The following is a 22,561-nucleotide window of genomic DNA, read 5'->3' on the forward strand; positions in this document are numbered from 1 at the left end:
AGAACCTTTATAAGATATTATGGGGGGAGGAAGGGGATTGCCCTGGAGGCCTCTATATTTGATAGCTTTTGCATTCTTATGACAGCACTACTTGGCCGGACATCATTTAAAGATATCTGGTTACGTAGCAAGTTACCTGTCACACATGGCCAGATAACTTTAGACCTGCTCAGAAGCAAAGTCAACCAAACTGTAGCAAGGCTCCAATATGTTCTTAGGAAGCATAAATTGGTTGGGCCAAATGTTCCTATGTCTAAATAGTAAATCATTCTGTCTTCCTTTCTAGTGTCAAATGCATCCTGCTGGAAAATTTGGATAGTAGGTCACTCCATGAGTGTAAAACTCCATCAACATGTACCTGGCATGTATGCTTATATTTTAAGCATGCTGGCCTGCTACTGAAAATGCTTAGAAAAGGGGCTGGTGTGGAGGATCTGTGCCATGCACTGTACACATTTTACAGGCCAACTAAGGCTGTGGATGCTGCAGCTGCTTCCAGCCATCACTCAAGCAGAGTTGCTTACCTGTAACAGGTGTTCTCCAAGGCAGCAGGATGTTAGTCCTCACACATGGGGTGACATCATTAGATGGAGCCTGGCACGGAAAGCATGACACTATCCATGCAGGGTCCCTCTCTAGTCTCGTAACAGAATTACAAAAAAATAAAACAAACATAGGAGAAACCCAACTCTGCGGGGTGGCAGACAGGTTTCATGAGGACTAACATCCTGCTGTCCTAGGAGAATACCTGTTACAGGTAGGCAACTCTGCTTTCTCCTAGGACAAGCAGGATGGTATTCCTCACACATGGGTGAATTCCTAGCTACAGGTTACTCCCGAATAATGATGAGACAAGACACCTAACAAGGTACCAAAGGGTACAACAACAATGGTGCTGTTGGTAACAGAGGGAGATAGTCTGAACCTGAACTATGGGCCCTAGGCAGGAAGAGTTGGATTTTACAGCTGAAAGATTCCATAGGACAGACTGGCCGAAGCTGCTGTCATGTCAGTCAACCCTATCCAGACAGCAGTGAGAGGCAAAAGTGTGGAGGGAACTCCACATTGCAGCTTTGCAGATCTCATCGAAGGGGACTGCTCTCAAGTGGGCCACTGACGTTGCCATGCCTCTGACAGAATGAGCCTTGACAAGCCCCCCAAGCTGCAGTCCTGTCTGAGTATAGTAGAAGGAAATACAATCCTGCCAGCCAGTTGGATAGGGTCTGCTTGGCCACCTCAACTCCTAATCTATTCCTGTCAAAAGAGATGAAGAGTTGCGTAGACTGCCTATGACCTGCCGTTCGCTCCAAGTAGAAGGCCAAGGCTCTCTTACAATCCAGATTGTGCAAAGCTCGTTCGCCCTAGTGCGAATGAGACTTAGAAAAAAGGTGGGCAGGTCGACTGACTGATTAAGATGTAAATCCAATATCACCTTAGGCAGGAACTTGGGGTGTGTATGTAAAACCACCCTATCAAGAAAAATTTCATGTATGGTGGGTGCATCAAAGCCTGAAGCTCACTGACCCTGCACACCTAAGTGACTATGACAGCATTCGAAAGGTGCAGCAGGTAATAAAGCAGTTTCGGTGTGGAGCAGGAGAATGGATCTTGGCTGTGACGCTCACACCACACGGAAACCTTTATCCACTTCAAGCCATAAGACTTCCTAGTGGAAGGCTTCCTGGAAGCCACCAGGACCAGAGACATATTGTCCAACAGGTCAAGGGGCTGCAGAATCAGCCTCTCAACATCCAAGCCTGTGTGATGAGGTCGGGGGAAGTCTCCAAATGGAATGGTCCTTGGACCGACAGATCCTGCAGGAGGAGTGGGAACCAGATCTGCCTCAGCCATGAGGAGCAATCAGGATCATGGTCCCTCTATCTTGCTGGAGCTTCAGGAGCGTCTTCATCACCAGAGGAAGTGGAGGATAGGCATACAGAAGGCTCTTGCCCCAATGCCAGGCAAAGGTGTCTGTGGCTAGAGGCTAGTTTGCTGTCCCTCCTGTACAGGGAGCAGAATTGTTTCATCTTGTTGTTGCAGGGGGAGGCAAAGAGATCCACGGCCGAGACTTCCCAGAGACGGAAGATCCAATCTTCCACTTCCTGATTCAGGGACCACTCATGGGGTCAGAAGGTTCAAACTCAGTCGGTCACTACTGCATTCTCTGTCCCAGCCAGGTACATGGCTCGAAGCAGCATGCCCTGGGACTAAGCCCATGACCAAATCTGAACCTCATTCCTTCCTGCTTGTTGATATACCACATCGCTACCTGGTTGTCGGTCTGGATCAAGACCGCTTTATTGGCTAAGTGATCCCTGAATGTCCAAAGCACATAACAGATCACTTGAAGCTCCAGGAAACTGATCTTGCACTGAGCTTCCTAAGCAGATCACAGATCCTGCGTGAGGAGCCCTTCCACTTGGGTGCCCCAACCCAGGGTTGACGCATCTGTGATAAGCACAACTTGGGTAGGGGGAGACTGAAAAATTGGGCAGGTTCTCCCACCAAGACAAAGAGGTCTGGAGAGGTGGAGTAATGTGGATGCATTTGTGGAGGTCCTGGGTGGCCTTTTGCCACTGGGACTGCAAGTTCCGTTGAGCTCTGAGCATATGTAAACGAGCCAAGAGATTGACATGGATGAGGCAACTATGTGACCCAAAAGTTGGTATATGTGGTGTGCGGAGACCTGCCAGCTCCGGTGAACCAGTCCTACAAGGGACACTAACATAAGAGCACGCTCGCGAGGAAGACAGGCTCTGGCCTGAGCCATGTCCAGCTAGGTGCCGATAAAGCCCAACTGCGATCACAGGGTAAGATTGGACTTCGGGTAGTTGATGACAAACCCCAGGGACTCCAACACCTGACTGGTCAAATGCAGAGATCGAAGTGTTCCCTCCTGGGTAGCACTCTTGACCAGCCAATTGTGCAAGTAGGGAAACACCTGCACTCCCAGTCGGTGGAGGTGTGCACTCACTACTGCAAGACACTTGGTGAAGACCCATGGGGCCAAGGCGAGGCTGAATGGCAGCACCCTGTACTGGAAATGCCTCTTGCCCACTACAAACCAAAGATAATTCCTGTGATTGGGGAAGATCTCGAAGTGGGCATATGCGTCTTTCAGATCGAGGGAGCAGGAGGGCAATCAGGGTGCCCAGCGATACCATTTTGAACTTTTCTTTTTTTGAGAAACGTATTCAAGGCCCTCAAGTCCAAAATAGGGTGGAGTGCCCCTGTTCTCTTTGGAATCAGAAAATAGAGAGTAGAACCCCTGCCCTTGCTGCCGCAGAACGGGTTTGAGTGCTCTGACTATTACGAGGGCAGAGAGCTCCATCGAGAGTATTTCCTCATGCGAGGAGAGACCCCACAAGGGGCATGGGGGAGAATTTGAGGGGACGCCCAGGAAGTTCAACCGATACCCTCAACAAATGATGCATAGAAGCCACCGGTCCGAGGTGACACTGGGCCAGCGGTCTATGAAGAACCACAGCCGGCCCCCTACTGGAGGGCCCGACGTCAAGGGTATGGCGGATTGGCTTATGCTTCCCCGCGGCCAGTCAAAACCCCGTAGCAAATCTTGGCCGGGGTGTTGGCTAAGGTCTGTGGGTCCGCTGCTGTCCAGGGCGGCCCATAGAATTCACATGTTAAGGACTGGCACGAGAGAAAGGAGGATATTTCCTCTGGTGATAAAAAGGTTTCCTCGAGCCCTGATGCGAGGATTTCCTGGCAGAGGATGGTGGGTCCGTTGTACTGGCAGAAAGATGCTGAAGGGTCTCATGGTGAGATTGTTGCCAATGCAAGGCAGGTCCGCGAGCTTCTCCTGGACCTTCAGCCGGAAATCAGAGGCTCGGAGCCAGGAAATCCTGCGGGTCCCAATACCTGCTGCCGCCATCCTAGCAGCTGTTTAAAACACGTCATAGGTGGAGCAACCTCGTGTTTGCCACATTCTAGGCCCTGATGGACGACTGCCAAAATAGAATTCTGCTGTTGCTGGGGCAGGTGCTCGGACAATTCCTGGAATTGCTTCCAGAGGTTTCAAGAGTATTGTGTTATGTACAGCTGGTAGGAAGCAATACGGGCAATCAATGTGGTGCCTTGAACCACCTTCCTACCCATCGCATCCAGCACCCTGTGCTCCCAATCCGGAGAGGTGGAGGCATGGGTGCAGGGGCACTTTGCCTTCTTGAAGGCAGACTCCACTACAACCAACTGATGAGTGAGTTGATGCCTCTCACACCCCAAGGCCTGCTGTACCAAATAAACAGCATCAGACTTCCGGTTCGCCGGGAGCACTGAGATGGAATGTTCCCAAATCCTAAGAAGTAACTCCTTGAAGATCTCATGGATGGTAACAGCTACCTCCTTCGGGGAATCGACAAACTGGAGAACCTCCAGCATCTTATGCCTGGCATCCTCTTCCATCAGAAGCTGGAACGGAATGGTTTATGCCATGGCCCTGACGAATCCCGCAAAGGTCAGGTCCTTAGGCAGGGTCCAGCACTGTTCCTCCGGAGGAGACGAGTCTGAGGGAAGATCCCCTGAGTCATCATATGAAGACTCGGCAGTCTCATCACCCCACGGGTCATATGGGGTGACTTCCTTGCTAAGATCTCCTGGACACACCAGTGGAGGGCCCCTGCCCAGCCCCCTTGGCTTCGGCACCAAGGTCATTGAAGGACCTGTCACTGGACCGGGCAACACCTGTCACAGCACCAAGGGCCGTGATGGTGCCACGGGCTGCAATGGACCTTCCTCCTCGGAGGAACCCACAATGGGAATCACACCAGATGGAGGAGGCAATGGTGGTCACTGGGGTACTGAATGACTCCCAGGCACTGGTAGAAGCTGTGTGGGGAGGATGCCAAGAAAGTCATCAAGGCCTCCAGCAGCAGTGCCAGCATCAATGGTGCAGGCTCCGGCACCGGTGGAGGTATGGGTGGGGCCGGTGGCTCGATGTCCTGCAGGGCTTGGACAGCCGCCTGCTGCACCCTGCATTCCAACTCCTCCGGGAAATCCGCTGAAGACAGGACGGATGGAAGCGGGGGGAGGCATCATCAGATTTCCCTTGGAGCCCCAAGGGAGATCGGTGCCCAGCACCGGTATTGGTGGGGAATGCCTGGGACTCCTGGGTTTGATGGAGGGCGGTGCCTCCTCTCCGCAGAATCGCTTCGGGGGCATTGCGACAGGCACCTGAACTGTAAACCGTGCAGAGACTGAGATGGTGGCGATGTTTCCTGGACTTCCCACGGTGCTTGGCCTAGTTTTTCCTTGGCGCCGAGGAGGAAGGAGACTATGCTGATGACCTGGAACATGAAGATACCGACAACGACCGATCCCTGGAACCTCTCTCCATCAAGAACCCCAATGGAGGGGTGGACAGCGAAGGCTCAGTGTCCATCGGTTCCCCCTTGGCCTTTTGGTGTTGGTGTCCCTGACACTGAAGTCAATGGTTCAGACTTCTTTGACCCGAAAAGCTTCTCCATTTTGTCAAGGCAGGCACGCCGGCCATTGGGGTCATCTGGTCACAAAAACGACACTCCCAATTACAGATCAGTGAGAGACATGTTCCAGGGGGTACTACTGGGGGCACCAATGAAAACCTGATGCCATTACAGGAAAAAGCCCAGCGAGCAGTCGATGACAAGTGGGTACCGAGGGAGACACCACCGAGAACTGACCACACAGAAGGGAGAAAAGCTTTCCATGCCACCCAACTAAGCCAGGGGAATGGAGAGGGACCCGGTGCAGGAAATTCAACGAATCGATCGGGAAAAAGCTTTCCGATATCCAAAAAGAGCACAAGCTCCAACAACTGCAAGACGATAGCTGCACGGAAAAAGAAGAGACTAGAGAGGGACCTCAGGTGGACGCGTGGATAGCGGTATGCTGGACATGATCAGTGTGCCAGTCAAAGTTTCTAGAAACTAACATTTTTGCATGCCGGGCTCCATCTGTTGATGGAGCCCGGCATGCAAGTGTGAGGACTACCATCCTGCTTATCCTCGGAGAAACAGTAAAAACAAGCACTCAGACTTAGGGACTGTGGTTGCAGGGTTCTGAAAGGAGCCATGATTTATGACTAGCAATTGAAGGACTGCTGTGGCAATAACTGGACTAAAGCTAATGGGATGGGGATATAAACAGGAGAGAAAATTCATGAAGGCTTATGGAGCCATCGCGCAAATAGGCTGCTTCTAACTGAGTAGGAAGCCCAAACGTGCAGGAGATAAGTACAGGGTGAAAAAAATATATATCTAAATATGCCAAAATTCCGTCAAGCTAATCGCCCCACGAGAAACTCCCTTGCTGGCACTCTCCAAATCCCTTCACTTAAAATTGGACACCTTACCACTACCAGGGATAGAGCCTTCTCTACTGCGGGCCCCACCCTTTGGAATTCCCTCCCCGTCAAACTCCGCCTAGAACCATCCCTGAGCCACTTCAAAAAAGGAATCAAAACATGGCTCTTTAGACAGGCATACCCCAACTCCTCTCAATCCTAATTTTGTCCTACGAACCACCTTAGCTCACGCTCAGCCTTTATACCACCTCCCTGTCCTCCCCCTCTCCTTCCCATCACCCCTCCTGCTTCCTTCCCTTGCACTCCTAGCCCCCCAATACCCCTCCCTCTCACCCCCTAGCAACCCCTCCCTCAAAGTACCCGTGCCTTACTGTACCCCTTTCACTCTACCCCTGCTTCCTTCCCTTGCACTCCTAGCCCCCCAATACCCCTCCCTCTCACCCCCTAGTAACCCCTCCCTCAAAGTACCCGTGCCTTACTGTACCCCTTTTTCACTTTACCCCACCCGCCCCTCTCCCACTGCTCCCTCCCTACTTTCTCCCCCCCTCTAGCTCTTAACTATACATATGTGCACTTGCCTCCCCATACTGTAAATAAGCCCCCACATGCTAATTTCTCAAGTGTACATGCCTCGTTTAATTTGTATATAAGTTCCTTTGCATACTTAACCCTAACTTGAATGCAAAAAGTTGTAATTCTGCTGTTGACTCTCTCTTCCTTTGTATTTTGTATATTACCCAGTTAGCCCCTCCCTTGTTCATTGTAATTTCCTTTCTCAGTTGACTGTAAACCGACATGATGTGTCCTACGAATGCCGGTATAAAAAAGTGTTAAAATAAATAAATAAATAGGGGAAAATGTATACAAAGCAGGCCACAAAGATGTACATCTTAGGGTCTGGGTAGATAAAGTGCTTACAAAATCAGTCAAACAGAAGGACATTGGCGGACAGTTGATTAAAAAAAAAAAGTACATCAAATTAGATTAGAGTTAAAATCCTTGGTACCAAGGCCAAATAAACAGTTGGATCCAATTTGTGTTCTGTGAATGATTGATTTTGTACAAACTGATGATATTATGAGAATTAGCACAGTCAATAAGTATATTTTTTAATATCTAAAAGATGGGGTGTGTAGCTCTGAATTGTTCATACTACTTCTGGAAAAATGCTTTTACCAGATGGAATCTGCATTAATGAGCACTGGACATTTTAAGTTGCTCTGGTTACTAATGCTGGGATTTTTTAATTCATTGCCTGCTTGCTGGCCTTTGTATGGGACACCATATATACACAGACATACAACTTTATGTCCAGATGAGCTTTTTCTGGGAGGAAACATCTGCCATTGTATCTTCTTGTCTTTCTGCTCTTAAGCAATGGTTGTCATTAGAGATGTGAATCGTGTCCTCGATCGTCTTAACGATCGATTTCGGCTGGGAGGGGGAGGGAATCGTATTGTTGCCGTTTGGGGGTGTAAAATATCGTGAAAAATCGTGAAAAATCGTAAAAAATCGAAAAAACGTAAAATCGCAAAACCGGCACATTAAAACCCCCTAAAACCCTCCCCCGACCCTTTAAATTAAATCCCCCACCCTCCCGAACCCCCCCCCCAATGACTTAAATAACCTGCGGGTCCAGCGGCGGTCCGGAACGGGCTCCTGCTACTGAATCTTGTTGTCTTTGGCCGGCGCCATTTTCCAAAATGGCGCCGAAAAATGGCGGCGGCCATAGACGAACACGATTGGACGGCAGGAGGTCCTTCCGGACCCCCGCTGGACTTTTGGCAAGTCTTGTGGGGGTCAGGAGGCCCCCCCCAAGCTGGCCAAAAGTTCCTGGAGGTCCAGCGGGGGTCAGAAAGCGATTTCCCGCCGCGAATCGTTTTCATACGGAAAATGGCGCCGGCAGGAGATCGACTGCAGGAGGTCGTTCAGCGAGGCGCCGGAACCCTCGCTGAACGACCTCCTGCAGTCGATCTCCTGCCGGCGCCATTTTCCGTACGAAAACGATTCGCGGCGGGAAATCGCTCTCTGACCCCCGCTGGACCTCCAGGAACTTTTGGCCAGCTTGGGGGGGGCCTCCTGACCCCCACAAGACTTGCCAAAAGTCCAGCGGGGGTCCGGAAGGACCTCCTGCCGTCCAATCGTGTCGTCTATGGCCGCCGCCATTTTTCGGCGCCATTTTGGAAAATGGCGCCGGCCAAAGACAACAAGATTCAGTAGCAGGAGCCCGTTCCGGACCGCTGCCGTTCCGGACCGCCGCTGGACCCGCAGGTTATTTAAGTCATTTGGGGGGGGGGGTTCGGGAGGGTGGGGGATTTAATTTAAAGGGTCGGGGGTGGGTTTTAGGGGGTTTTAGTGTGCCGGCTCACGATTCTAACGATTTATAACGATAAATCGTTAGAATCTCTATTGTATTGTGTTCCATAACGGTTTAAGACGATATTAAAATTATCAGACGATAATTTTAATCGTCCTAAAACGATTCACATCCCTAGTTGTCATACAATAAGACTGCCTTAAGTCTTGCGAAAACCAAAATTTTTATACTGCAGCATGTAAGCCCATTACAGAATTCTTCTATTCTGAAGTTGGAAAATACGTGTATACAGATGTCGCCGCATGTGAAGAGGTTAGGCATGATCACTGATTCTACCCTGACATTTTTTTGTAACTTTTTATTTATATTTCAAAGTTGCAATCAAGACAACTTGAGAGAAAAAAAATAAAGCTGCACAGAATATGCATACAGAATAGAAATTATAAGAAAACCAGGAAAAATCATTAAAGCTCAATTTCAAGCCACAATCAATGTGTGTGTGTGTGTGGGGGGGGGGGGGGGGGGGGGGGGGGGGCGGGGCGAGCGCTGTTACTATCACAACCCATCAAGAAATAATTTTACAAGAAAATCAGAGGGCAAAATGCATCCTGAGCAAAAATATAGACAGAATATAAATTAAGCTACAGAAGATGATAAAGGCGATAAGGGAGTCTGTACAATTTTATTACTCATGAAAAAAGAAAGCTGAGATGTTATTTTATTTTTATTTAAAAAATGTTCTATACCGTCGTTAAGTTAAATACCATCACAACGGTTTACAGAAGGGCACGATAAAGAGAAATATGGGTGGTATAGATTACAAATTACTAGTGTGCCATCATAGTACGGTAACAATGTAAAATAATAAACTAGGTGTGTAAATTAAACCTGATTGTTAGGAACAAATTAGGCAGTTTGATTTTAACATTAATATGCTTATGTAGGTTACTAAAAACTTCTAGCTTGGTGCATCCTTATCGCTCAACTATTTTTCTCCTTTTCTTTATCTTATAAAATGCTTGTTTAAAAAGCCAGGTTTTCAGATTAGTTTTGAATAATTTCAGATTTGTCTGTAGTCTTATTTCGAGTGGCATGGTATTCCAGAGTACAGGACCAGCCAGTGACAGTGCTCTTTCCCTTACTTGCGTGAGATGTGCTGATTTGACAGAGGGGACAGTTAGTAGAGCTTTATTTGCAGATCATGGCTGATGGTTGTAGCAGATTTCATTCTGGGTTTTTGATTTAGGATTTGTAGATGCTTGTAAAAAGATCATTTAAAACAAACACACATACCTATACACATATACATACACACATCTATACATACACCCCCCCCCCCCCCTTCAACAATCCTTCTAGCAAAACCACCTACCTACATGGTGACCCTCTCTCTGTGTTGGTCAGGACCCATTAACCTTGCAGTTATAATAGGTCCTACCCTGATGTAAAACAGGTATAAGCAGTAAGAGCAATTATATACAGCATAACTACACACATACACTGGGCATAAAATTTAGGGTATACACCACACACATATACACATTTTTGTTCATTAGACTCTTAATACCTTAATAAATGGGGTACTATCACTTCTTAATATTAATACAGTTTAGAGTCTGGGCTTTTTTTTTTTTTTTTAAAGAAAAATTATTTCTTCCTAATTCTCATCCAAAATTTATGCAGTTTATTATTTATTTATTTTAGTTTTTTCTATACCGGCATTTGTGAGGGTATCACATCATGCTGGTTTACAATAAACAGTGGAGTGATAAAAGGAACAATGAACGAAATAAATAATAGGTGCTAAACATAAAATAGTTACAGCTACAATAAAACAGGGATGAGTACAACTGGGAGCAAGAGGAAAAATTAAAGGACTGCTGCAGCATGTGATGATACCTTTTAATTTGAAAACTTTATATTCATAAGAAATGATAAAGCTGTCTGAAGAGCGACAATGAGATCCTTTTAAGAAGTAGAAAGGATCTTAAAATGATCAGTGTTGAACATTTCATGCAGTGTCATTAAAGTGTCCCTGTGGCGATAAGTTACAGACTGTTGCTGGGTGTCTGTAGTAGTACTTTAAGGTAATATCTGTTGAGCATAATGAATGAAATGTTTTTTGATACTCGTCATATTTATGTCAGTAGAATATGACTAAAACAAAGATCTGTATTTTGTTGCTATCACTGTATAAGAATGAAGTGGGGTGAAATAGCACATTTGCACATGGTCATTGAAATAAAACTTATTCTATAAAAAATGAAAGATTTTTCTGACCAAAATCCCCTTTTAAATGATCCTCCTCGTGAACAGGCAAACTTCAGTTTTTAGGATACATTGTAAGAAATGACAGTAGAGATTATCTTGCAATATCAGACAAGAATTAATGGGAAAAAAGCTCCTGCCTTTAAAGCTCAACTCCTGACCCTTCCTCTCACCTCAATAAATGAAACTCTTCAAGTCTATTTTCTCGTGTATGTCTGTTTTAATAAGCTTAGAATCTCTATGAAGCTGGGATTGTCTCTTATGCATATTTGTACGGTGCTGTATACATTGAGTAGTTCTTTAGAAAGTGATTAGTGGCAGTAATAGTAGGAAAGGTTCACATACAGGAATATCATTAGTAACTAGATAGAAAATGGCAATACCAACACAGAGTACCTATAGACTACCAAAGATCAAACCGGACGGGAAGCCATGATCACCAATTTCTGTAACAGACAAGGCAAAGAGCAAGCAAGAACAATACCTAGAACAATGCTACAGTAGGGATAGAAGAATACTACATTGGGGGCAGAATATTTCTAAGTGTTTCAAGTTCAAATGTATCTATCAAATTTGAGGGTATAACCATCAGAAAAATGAAAATTAGCATGTTAAATATATGATGCAAACTACTGTTGCGGGTTCGGAGCGGAGGAAGGGTGGTAGACACCACCTTCGAGGTGGCACAGACCAGCAGAATGGACTATTTATTTATTTAATTTATTTATTTAAAGTCTCTTCTATACCGATAGCCGTTCGCACATCGCATCGGTTTACAAAAAACAAGAACTTTTGGGCAGAGCCCTTACATATAACCGATACTAGACTAGACTTAGATTTGGGCAGTTTGGTGAAGCTGGAGAAAGAGATGATGTGAAAACTGGGCTGGAGCTCAGGGACAGAGTGCAGGCTGGGCTGGAGCTGTGTGGAGGTAAGGGTGCACTGGAACTCAGGATCAGACTGGAGCTGCATGAAGGTAAGGGTGCACTGGAACTCAGGAACCAACCAGAGCTGTGTGGAGTTAGTGGGAAAAAAAAAAGAACACTGGGACCAAGACAGAACAGGACTGGACATGACAAGGAAAGCACAGTACAGGAAAGCCCAAAGGATAAAGAGCAGAAAGGCCCTGAGGAGCAATGTTAGGTTCCATATTAGGTGCTACAACCCAAGAAAGAGATCTAGGCATCATAGTGGATAACATATTGAAATAGTCTGTTCAGTGTGCTGCAGCAGTCAAAAAAGCAAACAGAATGTTGGGAATTATTAGAAAGGGAATGGTGAATAAAACGGAAAATGTCATAATGCCTCTGTATCGCTCCATGGTGAGACCGCACCTTGAATACTGTGTGCAATTCTGGTCGCCGCATCTCAAAAAAGATATAATTGCGATGGAGAAGGTACAGAGAAGGGTGACCAAAATGATAAGGGGAATGGAACAGCTCCCCTATGAGGAAAGACTAAAGAGGTTAGGACTTTTCAGCTTGGAGAAGAGAAGGCTGAGGGGGGATATGATAGAGATGTTTAAAATCATGAGAGGTCTAGAACAGGTAGATGTGAATCAGTTATTTACTCTTTCGGATAATAGAAAGACTAGGGGGCACTCCATGAAGTTAGCATGGGGCACATTTAAAACTAATCGGAGAAAGTTCTTTTTTACTCAACGCACAATTAAACTCTGGAATTTGTTGCCAGAGAATGTGGTTCGTGCAGTTAGTATAGCTGTGTTTAAAAAAGGATTGGATAAGTTCTTGGAGGAGAAGTCCATTACCTGCTATTAAGTTCACTTAGAGAATAGCCACTGCCATTAGCAATGGTTACATGGAATAGACTTAGTTTTTGGGTACTTGCCAGGTTCTTATGGCCTGGATTGGCCACTGTTGGAAACAGGATGCTGGGCTTGATGGTCCCTTGGTCTGACCCAGTATGGCATGTTCTTATGACTAGGAGAGACCTAGGGAGGCCGCAGGGCTAGGCCAGAGTTCAGGAAGCCAGAGATCAGGGATGGCCCAAACAAGGAAGGGCCCAAAGGCCCAGAGGCCACAAAGGAAAGACAAAGAAGGCAGAGGACAGAAGGGCCCCAAAGGCCACAGACAAAACTAGGCAAGGTAGTAATCAGAAGGCCTGGAGGCCACACAGTGAGGCAAAGAAAGGCCTTAGAAGGCCACAAGGCAGAAATGGCTAGAGCAAAGAGATGAGCAGAACTCGACGCCGAAGCATTGAGGCAGAGGCTAGGCAACGATAAATAGGACTGGGATCTGGGCATGGTGCAGGCAGATAAGAGAAGCTTGGCTAGACATGGGGGTGAGCTCGTGGTGGTGGCACAGAGGCTGGAGCCAGACTCCAGGGACGCCCTGAAGAATGTAGTTCTGGACAGGGCTCACCAGGGTCCTCTGGTGGAGGGGAGGCCGCATAGTGGCCAGAAGCATAACTGTAAGGATCAACAGTGATAAATTCATCCTAATGGATTACTACTACGCAACAATCAGGGACTTATTTTCACAAAGCTTATTCTTTTTCTCCCCATTTTGAGAATTGTAACAAAAAACTATATCTGCATATGAGATGTAATAATGCAGAAAAAATGCAGCAAAGATGAGCAAGAACATAACAAAAAATGTGAAGTGAATAACTTTGGCATATTCCCTGTGTTTAATGGGAGGCACAAAACCAACGATTAAGTGATTTCAACATCCAAGAAAATATAAACTCTTTAATGCATGTACATTTGTTTCAAGTGAGACTTTGTAGAAGCCATCAGGCACTATTAAAGTGGCCTCGTCACCGATTAATACCTTCTGATTGCTGATGTGCAATCACATAATGCTGTCTGATTAAGCAAGTTTGATTCTTCTCAATTATTTCACATAGACAGTATTGTAAATTAGCATCTCGGGGAATCACAAGTCTCTTCTACAGAGACCTATGAGGCTCAAAAGCTCATGTAGTGACATCTTTGCATACTTTTTGTTAGTACCACAGGGGGCAATTTTTAAAACCTTCTAGGCAGCATGCAGATCACTGGAGACCTACAAGCTCATTTTCAATAGGAAACTCCCTGCAGAGTTTTCCTTTGAAAAATGAGGGCTGGTAGGGATCACAGATATAAAAGTACTTATGGATTTGCAGCTGCTGTTCTTCATTAACCCCATCCCTTTTCTGCATGGGTAAAAGTAGTGCATACATTTTTACCCACACTGAAGGAGGAGGGGAGATTTTCAAATCATCCTATCTATTTGCGTTAATCTGCTTTTGATACTGCTAGATCAGTTTGTTAATTGTCCCCATAAAATCATCATCTCCAGAGTATCCTATTTTCCCTTAGACCCCTATGTTAAACATTTTAAGCCATTTTAACTGCTTTCCAAGCTGTAGCAAAGTCCATCTCTGGGATGAGTAATGAGGTATGAATATAAGCAGAAGCAGATACCCAAAGCATCGGCTACTGCTGTGCCACAACCACTTGACTATGTTAAAGGAAAATGAGAAAAGGCAAATCAAAATGGAGCAATTTAATTACAATGCTGATATTCCCATTGGCTCAAATGCTGCTATATTTCTCCTAGCCATTTTAAAATACACTATAGAAGCTACACAAATAATTATGCTTCTGTAACAGATTGATTATATTATTTTCAAAGGTGGGCAATACTCACTATGGGGTAGATTTTCAAACATGGCGCGTTCGTGTACTTTTGCTGGCGCATCAGGCGCAAGCAAAAGTACGCGGGATTTTAGTAGATACGCGCGTAGTCGCGCGTATCCGCTAAAATCCTGGATCGGCGCGCGCAAGGCTATCGATTACATATAGCCGGCGTGCTCCGAGCCGAGCAGCCTACCCCCGTTCCTTCCAAGGCCGCTCCGAAATCGGAGCGGCCTTGGAAGGAATCCTCTAACGCCCTCCCCTCACCTTTCCCTCCCTTCCTCTACCTAACCCACCCCCCCCCGGCCCTGTCTAAACCCCCCCTTACCTTTGTCGGGGGATTTACGCCTCCCGGAGGGAGACGTAAATCCCCGCGCGCCAGCGGGTCCCTAGCGCGCCGGGACGCAACCTGGGGGCGGGTATGGAGGGCGCGGCCATGCCCCCGGACCGTAACCACGCCCCCGGGCCCGCCCCCAAAACCCTGCCGACACGCCCCGAAAACGGCGCTGCGCTCGGCCCCACCCCCAACACGCCCCCCTCCGAAAACCCCAGGACTTACGCGAGTCCCGGGGCTCTGCGCGCGCCGGTAGGCCTATGTAAAATAGGCTCACCGGCGCGCAGGGCCCTGCTCGCCTAAATCCGCCCGGATTTGGGTGGATTTAGGCGAGCAGGGCTCTTAAAATCTGCCCCTATGGTTTCAGAATCCAGTCTGATTTATCTAATATAATTCCATTTGGGAAGGAAAAATACTCAAAATCCTTAAGCATTCCACAAGCTACATGGGTTGTTTTTTTTAATGTTGTAATAAACAAATAGTACTAAACAATAATAAATTCTAACAGCTGAGGAGTTATGCCTGAAAATGAATAATGCAAACCAAGCTTTTCATGCAATGACTATAGGAAACATCAGCACTGCAAAAACTGTAGGTCTTACATTTGGAGATGGTTCTGTTTGTTCAAATTTTATTTCTTCTTTTCCATTGGCTTCAGACAGTTTCAGTTGGTATGATCTGCCTTCAATGAAAGTAATATAGTCTTTATAAGAGCATAACGGGCCTGCCAGGATACCCATGAAATTACAGTTGTAACTTAAATACTCCAGTAGACTTGGCATGCGTCTGTAATTCAAAGATAAGCAACTTGTGAGATACATGCTTTCAAAGACTTGCTGGAAGGAATAAAGCCTAAAGCTATGAGTTTGTATTTGAGTTATAATAATAAAAAGTTGTCAGGCATTTAATAACTACGATTTATTCCAAAATTACACCCTGAGGATTTCCAGACAGGTTTGCTCAGATGGATTTTTAACTGTTGAGCAGTTGGTCGTTCCATACATTCTATGATCCATACTTGGAGCCTGTCCTCAAGATACACATGAGCAAGAAATTAATATCAACGAGGAACAACCACTGCAAAAGTGCAGACTGTTTGACATGCAACAACTGCAACACGACCAACTTTAAAAGCCCTCAAGCTTGGCAGACACCTTGAAAGCAGGAATGTTCTTAATTCTTTCAACACACCCTCTAATACTTTGAAGGTTCTAGCTGATCAGAGATTCCACCATAAAATTCTAATGCAAGGTGCCTATCTAAGAATCCTGACCTCAGGTACAAAGGAGTCTATGCATGGAAACAAGTACTTTCAAAACAAATCAGCAAGATAACTACAGGCAATTTTAATATGATCTAATTTCATCCTTGATAATTCTCTCTCTGTCAAAGACTGAATAAATGTGTTTTGCACTACCAGTATAAACTGTTTTCTTTTGCATGGCCTAAACAGATTTTGGACAGTAGAAGATTATTATCACGGTGATTCTAAATCAAATCCAAACATCACAATCTAATTTCTTCACCACTCAACTACATGAAGTCATCAACACATTATTTGTTCAGGCTCTGTCCCTATATATCTACAATAAAGTAAGCAACTGACTCCCATATACGAACTAACGTTTTTTTTTAGTTTACTGTATTTCTAATCTTTCGCAGCAGCCTGCTCTAAGCAGAAATGAAAGTTTAAAATGCCGCATCACCCTAGTTTACAAAATGGCAATTTGTTTTTCCCAAAAAAGAGCTGATCACTGGATAAATGCAGTTAAGTGCAAATGTTTAGGCATTCCTCCTGGGTCATTTGAAGGGAAGCTGGTAGTGCAGCATGAGCCTTGCCTCATCACTGGCATATTACTGCTACTTCCAGGATTGCAGAGATCACGATCCCAAACAGCTCCTCTCACTGTCCCCAGCCTTCTGTCTCCTCTGGCAGCCTCTTTCCTACAAACAATGGAGGGCTGCTGGCCTAGCAGCCACAAAGGCTCCAACTAACTTCAGGAACCTGAAAAGGGCAGCATCATGGACATTAGCCACCAATGTGACTATAAACGCTTTTTAACCTCTGGTTACACAAATATCGCAAGAGCAACCAGGAATGTGAGGGGAAGGGTAGCAGATTCAAGTTAACTGAGGGGGTTTCTTGGTTTGAGGTAATATTACTGGCTAGTTGGTTGAGGGGGTGACTAGAGAGTTGGGGGGAGTTGACTGACAAGTTGGAGAGAGGAGAGGGATAGCTGAGTGGAGGGTTAAGAAAGAAAAAGACTAGTGGGTTGAGGGTGGTGGTGAGGGAAGTTAGAGAGTAAGCTTGGTAGGGCCAGGGTGGGGAGGGGGAAAAAGAGGGAGAGACTGGTGAGGCCAGGGTGTGGGTGTGGGGGGGGGGGATGAGAGAGAGAGAGAGAGACAGAAGTGAAAGGCTGGTGGGGCCAGAATGTGCGGGGATTGAGAGAATAGTGGAGCCAGGGGGAGTGGGAATTGAGTACTGGCCTTTAATTTGGGGGGATGGTACCCTCCCATCCACCCCACTCCTCAAAGGAGAGGCAGCTCCCTGCTACTATGAAATCTGGTTTTGTGGCTCTTGATATGTGAAAGGTTGGCCACCCCTGCCCTAAGTGAAGAGAAGATGATACAACCTCTACATGGTACAAAGTTAAACACTTCAGCAAAGTGTCACATACAAATTATGTTAAACTAGCCGTTAAGCCCATAACAATGGGCTACATTAAAAAAAAATTTTCGGTCCATTTCCTTCCCCCTTCTCCCCCCCCCCCCCCTCATTCTCCCCTCCCCCTCTATTCTCCCTCTCTCCTCTCCCTCCCCTCAGTCACTCCCTCCTCCCTCCCCTTCCTACCCTCAGTCACTCCCTACTCCCTTCCCATCCTCCCCTCAGTCACTCCCCCTTCTCTCAGCTCATTCACAACCCCTTCGGATGGCACAAATGGAAGATCTCCGGGGGAGGTCCCTCTCTCCCTCGCCGTCACCACTGCCCCTCGCCGCCGCCGCCACAGCCCCTCGCTGCTGCTGCTCCTCGCCGCCACCGCCATGTTTTCAAAGAGCTGACGCTCTGCTCTGACCGACTTGTTCGCCTGCACATGCGCAATAGAGCTGCTCTCTACTGCGCATTTGCGGCACATCGGTCAAGCCTCATTTATTATGTTAGATATTGGAAGAAATCTGGACCAATGAAGGTCAGGTGACCAGTAGTGCTTATTATGAGGGTCCTACATTGCATAGTTAAAAACGATATCTTTCTGCAATTTTTAATACAAAATTACTATTTGTTGATTTTAACAGATTGAAAATAAGAAAAACAGTGAATATGACATGTGCAAAAGTTTGGATACACTTAATTGATTAATTACTATTTAAAAAAAAAAGTTAAGGTGGCTCCATAGGCAAACAATCTGACTATTTTTGGTTCTGTGCTTTTGCAGAGGATGTAGAGATATGCAATATAGTAGACAGAATGTGAGCTAAACAAGGCTGAGCAATAGTTGAATGCTTGGCAGTTACAACTGAATATAAAAGTGTATTTAGGATGCAAAACTAAGGAGCTGTACATGTAGGAGGATGCTGATGTGCACTGACTAGGAGAAAGGCCTTGGGGTATCTGATATCTCAAGGTGGCGAAACATTGTGACAAGGAGGGTGACCAGAGTCAGAGAGATGCATTGAGAGAGGCATAACCAGCACAAAAATAAAAAATAAAATAAAGGAAGTGATAAAGCAAAGTTGCTTACCTGTAACAGGTGTTCTCTCTGAGCAGCAGATGAATCTCTACACAAGTGGATGACATCATCTGACGGCACAGACGTGAAATAAAGCTCTTTTCAAAATCAGAGGCTAAAAAAAAAGTCTTAATGTGCGCAGGAGTTCCCAAGCAGCTGTTGCCACATGAGCTATGTTAGTAATTTGACCACTATGATTCACTTCAGGGAGATGGGAGGCATTATGTAGCTGTCTGTTTTGCTACTCATGGAGAATACCCATTACAGATAAGCAGAAACAATCAGCCACACGTGGGGACTCTCAAGTTGTGTACTGTAGAAGTTATTCAAGTAAAAATAAAAAGCAATGGTGTGAAACTGAAGCTTCTATTTAAACTGATTTCTCAGGACTGCTTCACCATAGAAACTATCATTAGTGAACCTTGATCTAAACAATGCCTTATGAATGAGGTATAGATTTCCATGTTGCCACTTTACAAGTCTTGAATGGAGGAGTCTTAATTAAACTATAGAGGCTGATATAGCCCTTAATTGATGAACATTTATCTTTTTGATGAGTAGAATTTCTGCTTAAGAAAGCTGAAAGATATACATTGAGAAAGCATTGACGACAAAATTTGCTTTATCACTGGATGGGATGATTTTCTAAAAGGTTTTGTTGTACTCAAGGAAAACAGAAATGCTTTTCTGTAGTTTATGGTATGCAGAACTTGTTCTGCTGAGGAAGAATGTGGTTCTGGGAAAAAAAACAGGTAGATTAATTGCCTGATTTAAAAGAAATTGAGATACTATTTTGGAGAAACTTAGAGAGAGTTTCTTAGCACTATCTTGTTTGAAAATATCTGCACACATGGTAGATATATCAAAGCTTGTAGTTCAGATACTTGGCATGCTGAAGTAATAGCTACCAGAAAGAATAATTTCCAGGTAAGAAACTTAATATCGAAATTTGCTAACGGTTCGAAAGGAGGCTTCATCATCTGAACTAAAATCACATTGAGGTCCCACTGAAATGGTAGCACTTTACTTGGCAGTTTTAGAAGATAAAATCCTTTAATAAATTTTGACATTATAGGAAGTCAAGATATTAATAGATTTTCTTCACATCGGTGAGAAGCTGTAATTACATTTAAATGGCCTCTTACAAATTTAGTTTTCAATCCTGAATCTGAAAGGGGTAAGAGGTAAAACAGGGGGGGACAAGACTTTTTTTTTTTAAAGATATGTTAGAGATAGAAAGTGTGTTCATGAGGAGCTAGCTAAACTTAAAGTATATAAAGCGATGGGGCTGAATAAGATACATCCGAGGGTAGCAATGGAACTTTGGGATGTCCTGGCTACTCCACTGGATGATCTTTTCAATGCTTCTTTAGAGTCTGGAGTAGTTCCGGAGGAAAAGGGCAGATGTGGTTACTATTCATAAAAGTGGGAAGTAAGTTGGAGGCTGAGAACTAAAGGCCAATTAGTCTGACCTCGGTAGTGAGCAAACCAATGGAATTGCTGCTAAAACAGAAGATGGTGCAATTTTTGGAATCCAATGAATTGTAAGATCCGAGGCAGCATTGTTTTACCAGAGGTAAATCTTGTCAGGTGAACCTGATCATTTTCTTTGAGTGACCAGAGAGTTGGTTTAAGGATGAGTGCTAGACATACTGTACTTGGATTTCAGCAAGGCCTTGGGCATGGTTCTGCACAGATGATTAATAAATAGTGTGACCTTGGTATAGATCCTAGAGTACCGACTGAGTTAGAAACTGGCTGAATGGGAGGTGACAAAGGGTAGTGGTAAATGAAGCTTTTTCTGAGGAGGGGGTTGTTACTAGTTTTATGCCTCAGGGATTGTTTCTTTTCAACATTTTTGTGAGTGACATAACCGAAGGATTGCCAATACCAAAATCTGTGACAGGGCAGACAACCAGGAAGGAGTGAAAGCTTGAGGAATGGTCTAATATCTGGCAGCTAAAAATAAATGCTAACAAAAGGCAGAATAATGTATTTAGGATACAAAAAACAAAGGAAAAGGTACATTATTGGAGGTGAAATTCTTCTAAGCACAAAGGAAGAGTGGGATCGGGGGATAATTGTATCTGATGATTTTATCGTGACTAAACAGGTGGATAAAGCGACGGTAAAAGCCAGGAAGATGATCGTCTGCATAGGGAGAGGAATGGTCAGCAGAAAAAGAGATGATGCTGCCCCCTGGTGAGATCCAAAATAGGGCAAAATCCCCCATTTTTATGGGTTACTAGAAAATACCTTGGATAGATCCTTTTTCTCCCTTTCTGATTTTGGAATCTTTTCTATTACATGCGATAACAGATGCAATCTCAATTCTTGATGAAGTATCTCCAATCATGTCTTGCATTGCATGCATATAGGGATATGGGAGTAAAGATGGTGGACAATTTTAAATACTAAAAACAAAACAAAACCCAACCTTTCTAAATAATCTGCACAATCTACTGGTTCTGTGTAATAAGAGACCATTGTTGAATGAAAAATTGGAGTCTTCCATCCCATTGAAAAATTCTGGTTGTCAAAAACCTGGATTAGATTTTTGAGCCACTGAGTGAGGTTGTTTTTGCTATAGTCTCTCTCTTCCATGTAAATGTACCTGTTGAGTTTGTTGCAATGGGACCTGCTGAGGTTGATAGGATACGGTCTCCAATACAATAAGTACCTCTTTCTACAGTATTAACTTATAGGGTCTCTTAAAAGTGTTGTTGGTACTTTCTTTGTATTGGATGTTCTGTGGATAAAGTCTGTGATGCTGAACATTTTAAAAATTATTCCTACTGCTTCTTCACCTTTTGCCCAAACAAATTATCTACAGAACATGGAGAATTCACTATTCTTCCATATTGATCCTTATGTAGGTTTAAAGCTTTCAACCAAGCCACTCTTCTCTTTGCAAGGCTTTTGCTGATGCCCTGGATGAGGTTTTAAATGCATCATATATAGATCACCTCATGTGTTTTGTACATTCTTCTGCCTCATTCACTAGTTGGATACAATTTTTCTTGTCCTTGTTGAAATTGTAGACAATACTCTCTTATTTTCAGTAATGTATTACAAAGGTACTACACCACTGGTAGTTGATGGGCTGACATTCTCGAATTCAATATCAATGATTGGAATTGCTTTTTTCCAACAGCATCCAAAAATTGATTCTTTAGGAGGAGGGATGGATGAGAATCATTTTGGTTTCTTAGCCCTCTTCATAGCTGACTCTACTGTTAGGGAGTCATGAGGAAGCTGGGTTTTGGCATCATCTAGGCATTGCTGAATCTTGTATTTTATATCTATATTTTTTGCCATAGGAAGACCTGATCAAGGTGTTTTCCATACACTTTCTTGAAGGTCTTGCAATGTCTGTTTACCAGAACTGCCTTTAGGAGGCTAAATAAACTAACATGCCTTACAATTCCTCTTCTTGCTCTAGTTTCCTCAAGAGTAAAAGGAATAGTATCTGATATATTCTGAAGAAATGATGGACACGTTAGATGCTCTGGTGGTGTATTACTTCATGCTCTGGTGGTGTATTACTTCATTGAGGCTGAGGTGAGAGATAGCAAATGTTGCTTACCTGATGTAACAGGTGTTCTCACAGGACAGCAGGATGTTAGTCCTCACAAATGGGTGACATCGAGGATGGAGCCCAACCACGGAAAACTTCTGTCAAAGTTTCAGGAACTTTGACTGGCCCCTACTGGGCATGCCCAGCACGGCACCAACCCTGCAGCCAGCAGGGGTCTCCCTTCAGTCTTGTTTCAAAGCTACAGGCAGTGCCGAAAAATAAAATAAAAACGAACCCAACACTGCGGGGTGGCGGGCGGGTTTCGTGAGGACTAACATCCTGCTGTCCTGTGAGAACACCTGTTACATCAGGTAAGCAACATTTGCTTTCTCACAGGACAAGCAGGATGGTTGTCCTCACAAATGGGTGAGTACCGAGCTGAGGATGTCCTAACGTGCA

The 22,561-nt window shown here is 44.9% G+C and overlaps 1 protein-coding gene across 2 annotated transcripts in view; it reads right to left on the reverse strand.

The window, feature by feature from the left end:
- The window catches only part of MBOAT2 (membrane bound O-acyltransferase domain containing 2), a 625,362-nt gene that overhangs the window by 57,453 nt on the left and 545,348 nt on the right, over window positions 1-22,561 (reverse strand). For both annotated transcript variants that reach the window (XM_029595828.1, XM_029595829.1), the window contains one exon: window positions 15,460-15,643. In XM_029595828.1, coding sequence (XP_029451688.1) covers window positions 15,460-15,643 — 184 coding nt within the window. The remainder of the gene's footprint in view (window positions 1-15,459; window positions 15,644-22,561) is intronic.

This window comes from Rhinatrema bivittatum, chromosome 3 (genome assembly GCF_901001135.1).
Source record: "Rhinatrema bivittatum chromosome 3, aRhiBiv1.1, whole genome shotgun sequence".
Classification (NCBI taxonomy): domain Eukaryota; kingdom Metazoa; phylum Chordata; class Amphibia; order Gymnophiona; family Rhinatrematidae; genus Rhinatrema; species Rhinatrema bivittatum.